The following is a 12,085-nucleotide window of genomic DNA, read 5'->3' on the forward strand; positions in this document are numbered from 1 at the left end:
TTTGTAACCGTGAACATGTTAACATGGTTTGTTCATAGGTAGGCACTAGGCTATCTGCCTGAAGGCATTTATAAGCCTTGCCAGAATGTGTTGGCTTTCACTGCCCACTTAGATTAGTTCCCTTTGCCTCTGCCCAGAAGAGCCACTGAAGTGATCCCCGGGGTAAACTTTCTGTTTCCCATCAACTCATCAAGGCTTTCTCTTGAAGAGTGTTAGAGAGGAGCTCTGCCTAATGTAGATTGGAATCTTGTTCCAAAGCATGGGAAGTCTCTGGGACAGGAATCTATCCCTCCAGCACGTCCTATTTATTGTTGTGGTGAGGTTTAGATCCCTAGAGCCTGTGGCTCAAGGGGATATGGTTTTCTTTAGGTGGAGCATGTCCATCAATTCTAGGTTGGACATGGCCTCGTATGTCAGGCAGAGATCACCTCTGAGTAAGTGCTATGCAACCGAGTACAGCTGGAGTTTCTTCAATCGAGCTGCATACGGCATCTGTTTGAGGCCAGTGATCCTCTTGGTGAGGTACTTCTGTGGTCTTTCCAGCTGTTGCAGGCATCTTGTAAGGTACATCCCAAATGGGGCGTTGTACTCTATGATGGGTCTGATGAGTGATGAGTAGGCACAATGACCTCTTTTGATTTGGATGTGAACCCTTTTGTGATTAGGTGCTTTCCTTTATATAAATGTATGTTTGCCTATGTCTTGTGTGATCATCCAATAAAAGTGTTAATAAAAAAAAGTCTAGGTACTATTTCAGAAAAATCAGTTAATTTTAGCCCAGGGAGGGAAGAAGCATTTATTCTATTTGTATCCATTGCACTCAATTTACTGTTTTTTCTAATAATTGAGTCATGTATAGCTAGAATTTCACTTTCATTAAATGAATGCTTATCAGAACAAGAGGTTGTTCCCATCGTCTCATTCCTTCCATATATTAAAAACAGTTTGCCCCCCCCCCAAGAGCTTTTCTTTTTAATCTTTTATTTCAATCAACATCCTATCATCAGTTGCATTATCCAAACATTTTTATTAACCGTATTTTCAACATCCTTAATGTCATTCTTTCACAAATGGGAACTTCTTTATCTTTAGTTTCTATAGACAAACAAACCTTGTCTTTCATAACTGGTACATTGTTTCCTTCATCCTTACTTGTTACTACTACTTCTGGATATAGGCTACTAATAACCACTAAATCACGTCTTTCAATAGTCTCCTTAAAACCTTTGTCTGGGATGTCAGATCCCTCAATAGTAGCTGGAGAAGATTTGGTAAGTAAACAGAATCAATTGAACTGACATAAAGCTGGCATCTACAATCCAACTGCAGTGAGTAAAAACAGAAGAATGTATTACATGAAGCTCAGAATCATTTAAATTTTGTGAAAAATGTTCCACTTATGTATTATGTCTTCCATTGCTGATTTTCTTTTTTATTATTCTTAACTACATCCTCTCCTTTTTTTTTCTTTTTACTGGAATGTGCTCAGTAGCATCTGAATCCTTTGTACTTCTTATAGTCATATTCTTTTTCTTTTTATTCAGATTTTTGACTTCATAGTGAAACGTTTTTTATTATCCAATTTCCATGAAGTAACAAATGCAAGAACTGTTCTTAATCCAAACCCATTCCTATATGGGCAATTTATCTGTGAGTTCCCCCACCTTACTATCCAAGATTAATATTAATTTGTGCACAATTACTAATTAATTCCTGGACTCATGAATTATATTTTAAAAATGAGCCAGAAATTGAACACTCTTATCAAATAATTACTCTTAACCAAGTCCTCCCAAAATAAGAATTTAGTGAGTCCATAATATGCAACCAATATTACGAAACACCTCTTAAGCACTCTAAACAGTATAAAATATACTTACTGAAAACAAATTAATTCCCGCACATTTTTTAACACCTATTTATAATGCTGTTTAATCTTGACCTTGTGCAAATATAAATCATTTAAGGCTTTATGCCAGACTCACAATTACACTTTAAAACCTGACAATGATCTTTGTTTACTGTTCAGTAGATGAAATGAACCAGAAAAGGCACACACAGTAAGATAATATAAAAACAATAATTAGCATTAACCCTTGTCTTTAACACTTCTTAACATTAAAGTTTGCAATTAATTTAAACACTTACACAATACTCTCTATTTGTCTTAGTAAAATACCAGTAGTATTTACTAGCTGTAAATCAAATAAGTAAACAATAAGCTAGGACATACCTACGTGAAAAACACAAAAAATTAACATTAACCCTTTATTGCACCTTTGAAGCAAGATACAGTGATGTACATTACACCAATACATGGAGAACGAAAACTCACTCAAAAACTTCTTTCCATGTTCATGTTACCATGATTGTCAGCTCTGCCCACTAAAGCTTGACAGCTGAATACACAATAGCCACTTCCAACTGGCTAGCTAACCCTTCAGATTACACTATTCCGCCAAAAAACACTGTCAATAGTAAAATAAGAAAGCGAGTGTTCTTAAGTCTTAAAAAAGACTAGAAACTGTGTGGAAAGGAAAAAATTAAAAGGTGAAGTGCAAATCATCTACCTGCTTGTACCAGTTGTCAGTAGCTAAAATCAATATGAAATCGATATAAACAACTGTTAGGTAAGTAATCCACTGTCAACATGTACCATCATGGATAGATTATATTGCTTATCAATTCAAATTAAAAGTGGGTTTTAACATTCAGACACCATGATGATTATCATCAGGTTGCACGATTGGTAACAAACAACACATCTATACAACAAAACTTATATGTCAAAGGAACATGTTTACCTTTGCATCACTAGCACTTTTCCTGGTGTAACTCCTACTTCTATAGACATTTCTTAACACCTATTGTGTCACATAGTTATACGTAACAAAGCAACACAGCTACTGAAATTCAATGACGGTCTCTTAAACGTGCTCTTCTGAGCCTGCTGCTTCACCACATCCTGTGTAAGTTTTAAGATGGTTTACTTGCCATCAAATCCAGCCACTCCATTCAGTTGTGTGGCATCCTAGCTCTGGAACTTACTTCTACTAAATCCCTACCCTGGGACATGCTTCTTCGGAGCTCTGGTCGATAGCTAAACTTTAGCTAGTGTATCAGAGTTTTTTTTTTTCTTTTTGCAGGTAAGTTAATAAAGCCCAGTAAGTAATGTAGATCTTACTGTAACAGTACTTGATTCGTGATGTCACACTCATGAGTGGAACCACAGGCTAGTAAAGACATTATTTCATATCCTACTAAAACAATCAGTGAAGTACAAATTCTTTAAAAGATACAAAGAAATGCATGCAACATGCACATCTTTAGAACAACACAAAGAACTGCATGCATACCTTTGAGATGAGCTCATCGTGATTTGCCAGGTGTGCTCTGCAGTGAATACAGCTATATGTTCGATGGCATGAGGGCAGATATGCCTGGAAGGTCTTTGATCTGGTCATTTTCACCATCGGCGAAACAGAATGTTGTGCAAACTCAGGGTTCGCCCAGGAGGCACTCCCACAGGATGGATCACAAGGAAAACAGCGAAACACACAAGTAAAGGCCGTGATTTTAGCCGGCACAGGGAGTGGGGGGACAAGGCTCCACACGCTAGTAAAGCAAAAAAAGGAGATGCAGTTTGGAACAGAAGAAAAAGATGCACTGTAGGTAGGGACGCCAAACCTGAAATTTAAAAAGAAAAAAGAAAATGACCTTGAAACATAATGCACATGATAACACATGTTCAGACCTAAAAGAAAAAGATCAACAGGATTCCAAGGAGAACATCCTGGAGTGACATGTTGTATTTAAATTTCTTCTGCAACATTCCAGTTGTTGGTTATAAATACCTTACTGCTTAGGAAATGGATTTCTAGGGCATGGTAACAGAATGCAAAAAATGGGGCTTCAAAATCTAAGAACATCTGCAGTTTATAAAGACATATGAATTTGCCACTTAGTCCTAGATGGGACAAAATGGTATACAATCTACACACTGAAACCAGACTTGCAAACCAATGTAATATGCAGAAGGAAGCATTTGTCAAGATTCACCATTAAAAGCTAACAGCCTGCACTACAGCTTTATTTCCAAACCCATGTGTACAGAACATGTACACACACACACACACACACACACACACACACACACACACACTATTTATAGTAATGTTAACACAAAGGTCACTTTTGATAACAAAACCGAAAGAATTTATATACAGCACTGCATTACTTAAGAAGTATGAATTATTACTTGCATCTTAAGCAGTGTGGGTGAAAAAAAGGTAATTGCTAAAAATTGCATGAAACTGACATTCTCAATATCCTACTCATGGCTTACAGTCACAGTATTCAAAATCAATACAAACATGATATATATATATATATATATATTTGTATAAAATCTTTTTATTTCTTTTTTTTTTTTATGAAAACAGATACAGTAAAACGTAACAATATTAATAGGTAGTAATATGAGCAGAGAATACAATGCTGAATAATAAAACATAAATGCAAAAGAGTAAGAACTATTTACACATATGCCAAAATTCCATCATTGATTATATATACCAACTTCAAGCTAGAATATGTTCAAAGAGGTATTTCCAAAATCCTGTAAAGTGAGTGTGGGATTTCTCAGTGTAGATTAAATATTTGTGAATTAGTAGGTGTTTGGTAGCTAATTGTTTGAAACCCTCCCATGTGAGTGATGCTCTATCCTTTCAATGTAATGTAATGTAGTATTTTAAGTAAAGAAACTAGTGTTATTAATATTAATGTTTGTAGTTTAATCAGGCCTGCGGGGATGATATGTAGGAGAGCTAGTTTCCAAGATAAGGTGGACTTTTCAAAGCCCATTTTTTCTAGTTGGACTCTAAGTGAGCACCATAGCTTGTAGGTGCACTTGCAGCTCCAGAAGATGTGGAGTAGATCGGCCTTGTGATTACCACAACAGGAACAGAATGGAGAGGTGGTTGGGGATATTTTATTTACTTCCAAAAAGAAGGAACTCAGTGATGAACTGCACAGTAATAAACAGCAAAATCAGAAAACCAAAAAGAACTGTGCAGAAACACAGAGATGCCAGCAGATAAAAACAGCAGTATTTTATTATTGTAAGCGCTTTCACACTCTTCGGTGCTTCATCAGACAATGTTATGCATAAAAAAGCAGATTAAATAGATCCATACAAATTCAAACGGACCAATAAAAATTCACATATCATTAATAGTTCATACAAATTTAAAGATATACATATAAAATGTAGTAAAAATTGAATAAGAAACATTAAATAACATTAAATCAACAGAAACATTTAACATTCACTTCTTCAGCAACTTATGTCCCTTTAGTGCTGGTTTAATAGAGACAGTGTCATTAAGACCAGAGCCTAAATGTGCTCCAAGTCTAAAAATCCATTTAATTTCTGCTGTATCGGTGAGAGCATAGATATCTCCCAACCTAATGTTGCTATATGTCACTTGTAGAACTTGGAATGAAAATGAATGTGTTGCACCTTCTGTCACCGTGTGTTTAGCTAAAGCACTATACAATAATTCTTTCCTTGTACAATAAACATGATCTCTTATACGCTCACAAAGCCTTCTATTTGTTTTTCCTACATAGAATTTTAGACACCTAGTACATTGAGCCAAGTATATCACATTTTTAGTGTTACAATCAGCCTGCACTTTAAACTGCCAGGTATGTTTGGTGTCAGGATGTAGAAATTGTCCTTCCTCATTAATAAACTAACAAAAATTACAACTATTACATCTCATCATACCTCTGGACGAGGACTGTTGAACATTCCTATTATTGGTGTAGCATAGGAGTTGTTTAAGTGTATTCTTATTTTTATATACCACTCTCAGACGCATAGCAACTATTTCTACAATATCCTGATCCATGTGCAGAATATGCCAATTCTTATATAGAACATTTCTGATGTGCTTAACATCAGAACTGTATGACAAAATCAATGGCACCCCTTGTGGACGCTTACGATTGGGCCTAGTGAAAGTGTCAATATGAGAAAAATAAGGTTTGGCTCTACCACCCCTTCTCTTCATGGTGGTACTTATAGCTTTAGATACAGCCATCTGTTCATAACCTCTACTTATAAACTCTGACTTAAGAGTTTCTAAATTCTCTTGTAATGTATCATTAACTGTTAAGCTAGCTATCCTTAGGGTCTGTCCGTGTACTATGCTAGAAAAAACATGTTGAGGATGCATACTTGTCCTATGCAGAAAAGAAGGACAATAACATTCTTTTTGATACAATTCTGTAGTGAAAACACCTTCACTGTTTACAGAAATCATAACATCTAGAAACTCTATGTTCGTGTTGGAAATCTTACATGTAAATCGCAGAAAAGTGCTGCTATTGTTCAGATGTCTTATAAAACTCAATAGGGAAGTCTAACTGCTTCCCCATACAAAAAAGACATCATCCACAAAACGTCTGTAAAAAAATTAGATCCATACCCATGTGTTCTCTAATATTATTATATTCCCACTCTGCCATAACTAAATTTGTATAGCTATTGGCGCAACTAGTTCCCATCGCAACACCCTTCTGCTGCCAGTAATATGCTCCCTCAAATACGAACACATTGTTATCTAGAATGACTTCTAACAGATAACATAATAAATCTATGTGTTTCTCATCGAATGCACTGTCCCTAATCAAATATTTTTTAATCATGCTGATGCCTTCAGCATTAGGAATACAAGTAAAAAGAGCCTCAACACCCAGAGACACCAAAATAGTAGATGAAGAAGATGACTGACCAAAATTCATATATAAATCACATAAAAAAATGTCGAGTGTCTCTTAAAACTATATAATACCTATCTAGAACTATTCTCAATTGTTTATCTACATAAACAGATAGAGGCTCAGTGAGCCATCCTGAACCAGATACTATGGGTCTAAAACTAGGAAACGTAGGATTTTTGTGAATCAGGGTGTTGCGATGGGAACTAGTTGACTAGAGATTAATAATGTTATTTGTATATAATTGTTTAGGATCTTGGTGGAAGGATATTCCTAGATATTTTAATGACTGGTTAGTTTTAATACCAGCTCCTAAGGAGTATGTGGGAAGCTGACAGAGGGAGTTAATAGGGAAGATATTTGTTTTCTTTAGGTTTAGTTTGTAATTCGAAAAAGTTGAAAAGGTGTCTATAGCAGACAGTAGTTTCTGGAGGTCTGATTTAGGTAGTGGGTAGTAAAGATTTAGATCATCAGTGAAAGCCACTAGGGTAATTTTAGTGTTAAAGATATTGAGGATATGGTGGAAAGTTTTCTGAGAAATGAGGAGAAAAAGGGGTTCACTGTATAAATTAAAAAGCTAGGAGGACATAGGACAACCTTGTCTGGCACCATTCTCAATGTCAGTTCGAGAAGATGGGTGTTTATTAATTTGTAGGTAAGTATGAGCCTTGGAGTATAGTGATTTGATAGCTTGTATGTAGTTATTGGGTATGTTAAAGAGAGGCAAGATATTGAACAAAATGTTTATACCGACTCTATCCAATGCTTTGGAGGCATCAACAGCTAAGGTATAGATTGGAATATGTGTATGGGTAGAGAGATTGATGATGGTGTCCAGGATAAGGGTATGATCAAAGGTTTGTCTGTGTATTATGAAACCTGATTGTTCAGGGGAAACAATGTTTGGAATGATTGGTTTAATTCTGCTTGCTAGTATTATTGCAAACATTTTCATATCAAGATTTATTAGGGCTATAGGTCTATAGTTCAGGGGGGGTTTCGAGGTCAGAGTTCGGTTTAGGTATGAGAATCGTTTTGGATGCGTTTAGATGTATATCACTTACACCATTGGAAGTAATGTGATTGAATAGATGGAGAAGAAAGAGATAATTTTTGTGGGAAAGCTTTGTAGAATTCGTCCTTAAGACCATCTGGACCTGGTGATTTGTTGGGTTTGAGTTTGTTGATTGTCATAATAATTTCTTGGGAGATCAGGGAGGATAACATTTTTTTGCTGATCTGGACTGATTTTGGGAAAATTTAATTGGTTTAAGAAGGCATCTAGGTCCTGTTTATGAGAGAGTTTTGATGGATTGTAGGATTTTGTATATATACTTTCAAAGATACATATGATATCTTGAGTAGTGTGATAGAGTTTATCTTGGTAGATAAGTTCTGTTATGTTCGGGGAGGGTTTGTTTTGGTTAATAAGGCTCGCCAGGAATTTAGATGGCATCCGAGCCCATTCAGAGAAATTCGCTAACGTTTTAATTTCTTGGTATGTTAGGTTTTCAGCAGTGAGATCATATAGCTTTTGTTGGAGTTGTGTTATTTGAGTTTCAGTTTCTTGTTTAAAGGACAATTGGAGTTGGGATTCAAGCTTAATGATTTCATTTTTAAGAGTGGCTTCCTCCTGGAGAAGTTTTTTTTTTATAATATGAAGCTTTACAAAGGTACCTCTAATTATGGATTTACTAGAGGACCAGTAAATGTTCATAGGTAGTTGATTATATAGTAAATTGTCTAAAGCTTGGTCCAGGATGGCATCTACTTCTTGTAGAATTTCTTTTTTCCTTAAGTTAGAGTCAAGGACCCAGTTATACCCTTGGTTACTGTTAGTTTGATTGTTATCCCAAATCAATAGTTAGGTTAATCTTAGAATGATCTGAGAGGTATCCGAGTTCTGTGTGAAAGGAATTTTTTTTAGTAAATATACTGGAAATTAGAAAGAAATCCAGCCTGGACCAAGACTTATGACACATAGAGTAGAAGGTATATTTATTTTTGAGGAAGTTATTGAGCTGTAATATAGGAGGGTCAAATAGGTTAAAGTCGTTTTTAAATTCCTCGAGTGCTGATATGGCATGGTTATTGTGTTTGGAACTGGTGCTGGATCTGTCAATATCAAAGTCTTGGATTGAGTTCCAGTCCCCTCCTAGCATATAATAATGATTGGGGAAGTCAAGCAGTATTTTATAAATAGACATTATAAATTCGTGTTGATTTACACAAGGCGCATATAGGTTTAATATCAGAATAGGTTTGTCTAAACAGGCTGGTTTAGTTGTTATATAGAAGCACCTTCCCTTCATGTCCATATCATGTTTTATGATACATTGGGGGTCAGGTTTAATAATGACTGCTACTCCTGAGCTATTTTGGGATTTGCTAGAGGCAATGACATTCTTAATCCATTTTTCTTTAGGGAGGGTTTCCATTCCTCTGGTATCATGTGTGTTTCTTGTAGGAGGATTAAATTAGCTATGGATTTGAATATCAAATGTAGAAGTAGTTTTCTTTTTTTTTTTCGAGTTGGATCCCTTTGACATTCCAGGAATCAAATGACCACATATCTACTTTTATAACTATGCACAAACATGACATTTTAATGTTTTTCATATCTTCAGGATTTGTTTTCATGGATAATTTTAATTTCCTACAGTGCTACTAGAAAAGGTTTTATAGTTTGTGTTGTAACTGACAAATTATTCTAACAAAGGTCAGTGTGAAGCAAAACTTCTAGTAGTACCTTCTGCTATTATCTGATGATGAAACAGTCCATCCCATTTTCCTTCTACAACTGCTGCTGGATCGACAAAAAGGGCATTAAACTTGTCTCTGAAAATGAGTAGGATAAAGTTCTGCTATTAACTGAGAATGATAATGGTGCAGATGGGGGAACTCAAAAACTTCAAAATCCTTAATCTCAGTTAAAGACTAAAAGAATCCTATAACTCGCTTCAATTCAATGTACAACCATATGATAAAAATTGCCTGCAAGTGCCCATCATTAACACACACACTTATCAACCTCATAAAAATCATCCCGTTTGGCTTTAAAGGGCTCGGGGGAGGGGGGTCTTACATTCCTTTACATTAAGTATGCCTAAGTGGGGGATAGTGTCAAGAGACTTCCCAACTCTATCACAAAATTAGTCAGTGGTGTTTGATTTTTTTTTAATCTATTGGTCCCTTGCAAAGCTGATGCTCTTGGGTCAAAACATTTAAACACAAACTTACCTTTTCTGGCTTTACACATTAAAATAAGCTGTCCTCTATATCTTTCATATTTTATAGTATATGATTCCTCGATGTCATTAACTTCAGTGCCTTGGACTAGCTAAATGACACCCCCACAAAGGGCACCAACATCCTGATCTGGTACTTACCAATATGGGGGACAACTGTAGCATCTCCATTGTGAGCTGGTGAGATCTGACCACAAATCATTCTAATTCGAAGTTACTAAAACACCTCTCCCCCCTTAGCACAAACTTAACTAAAAAAACTTCTCCAAAACAGATTATAACCTCTTACGGGATGGTATAAATAGCTTCACCGCACCTCCTCCCTCAGATGGAACTGCAAACTATGCCAAGTTCTACACAAATGCTCTATACAAATACTTGAACAACTGCATTGATGCAGCTGTACCTGACAGGACCAAAACAAGCTACTTGATGAAGAGCAAACCTGTCTGATAGACAACTGCCATTAACAAGCTTTACAATAAGAGGAAGAAATTGCCGTCTAAGAGTAAGAGGGAGCAAGTCCCAAACTGGAAACACTTCCTTCTCAGCTTAAATAAGCAAATAAAACTCCTTGTGAGGTCCTCCAAAGCTAGCAATTAATCCAAATTAGCTTCCTCAACTAAGGACAACCATAAGTTGTCCTTTAGTTATATCCATAACCTAAAAAGGAAAAGCTCAGATTTGTGCCAAGCTAGTAATTAATGATACCACATATACCGAGCCTGTGGACATTGCTAACCCATTAGCTAAAAGGTTCTGTGAAAACTTCACGTCCCCTTCTCCGACACACTTACCCCAAGACATCTCTACCACTTGTCCTCTACCCAGTACCTCTAAAAAGCAGGTCGTGAACGTCTTCTCTAAGGTCAAAAACACAGCGTCCGTATGACCTGATAACATCCAAGGCTGCATCCTACATGGGCTCAAATAAGAATTAGCAATGCCATTGTGTACTCTTTTCAAGCATGGTCTAAGCACTGGCTTTGAACTAGCAGACTGGAAAAAGGCCACTGTTCTCCCCTTGCACAAAGGTGGTGCTACCACTGACCCCAGGAACTACAGGCCTATTAGACTGACTAGCCTTATCTGCAAGGCCATGGAGAGAATCATCATGAACCTTACCAACAAAGATATTGATAACCTCCAAACACTTGACCCTACTCAATTTGGATAGTCAAAGTGAGATCATGCATGTTAAACCTGGTGGATGTCTTTGAGACGGTCACCAAAGCCCTTATTTGGAAGAAATCTGTGCACACAGCCTAGCTAGTCTTAGCCAAGGATTTTGACACTATCCCCTACTAAGGAATACTTAACAAACTCACCCAACTAGGTATAAACCTGTATATCATTTGATGGGTCGCTAACTGGCTCACTGACAGAACCTATATAATCAAAATAGGAGAATCCACTTCCAAGAGCAAACCTGTAACCAGTGGTGTTCCACAGGGATCAGTCCTGGGACCTCTACTGCTTGGAATATATTTCTCTGAAGTGGAAGCTAAAACTAAAGGTCTGTTGCTGACAAAGTTTGCTGATGACTGCAAACTGGGAGTGGACGCAGAATCTCCATACAATGTCAATATCCTACATGAGGGTCGTACACAAACAAATGACTGATGCCAAAGTCATTGCCTTAAACTCAATGCAAAAAAACGTATTATCATCCTTTTTGGTAAGAATGATGGTACTGCTAACTACCACGTCAATAACGACACCGTAAGTACACACTCAGTGGTAAGAGACCTGGGAACACAGGTTGACAGCAACCTTACCTTTGATCACCATGTCTCCACAGTGGTAAGAAGGGCATTCTATATTGCTCATCTCATAAGTAAGACATTGCCTACAGAAAAAAAAGAAGTTATAACCTCCCTGTAGTCTTCCCTCATCAGACCAATAATTGAGTACAATGCCCCCTTTTGGTATGTACCTTTCCAAGCACCTGCAGCAAATGGAGAGACCACAAAGGTTCCTCACAAGGAAAATTCAAGGCCTTCAGCATCTGTCCTACGAGGACCATCTGAAATCACTGTCACTTTATTCTG

The 12,085-nt window shown here is 36.8% G+C and overlaps 1 protein-coding gene across 2 annotated transcripts in view; it reads right to left on the bottom strand.

Moving 5' to 3' along the window:
* The window catches only part of YPEL2 (yippee like 2), a 955,069-nt gene that overhangs the window by 754,064 nt on the left and 188,920 nt on the right, over window positions 1-12,085 (bottom strand). Inside the window, exon 1 of one of the 2 annotated variants that reach the window (XM_044054270.1) lies at window positions 3,357-3,598. In XM_044054270.1, coding sequence (XP_043910205.1) covers window positions 3,357-3,473 — 117 coding nt within the window. In that variant the 5' untranslated portion in view covers window positions 3,474-3,598. Of the gene's footprint in view, window positions 1-3,356; window positions 3,688-12,085 lie in introns of those variants that run through there. The other variant, XM_044054271.1, reaches the window with a different exon arrangement.

The sequence above is a fragment of the Protopterus annectens genome, chromosome 13.part0 (genome assembly GCF_019279795.1).
Source record: "Protopterus annectens isolate FY-2018-M chromosome 13.part0, PAN1.0, whole genome shotgun sequence".
Classification (NCBI taxonomy): Eukaryota; Metazoa; Chordata; order Ceratodontiformes; family Protopteridae; genus Protopterus; species Protopterus annectens.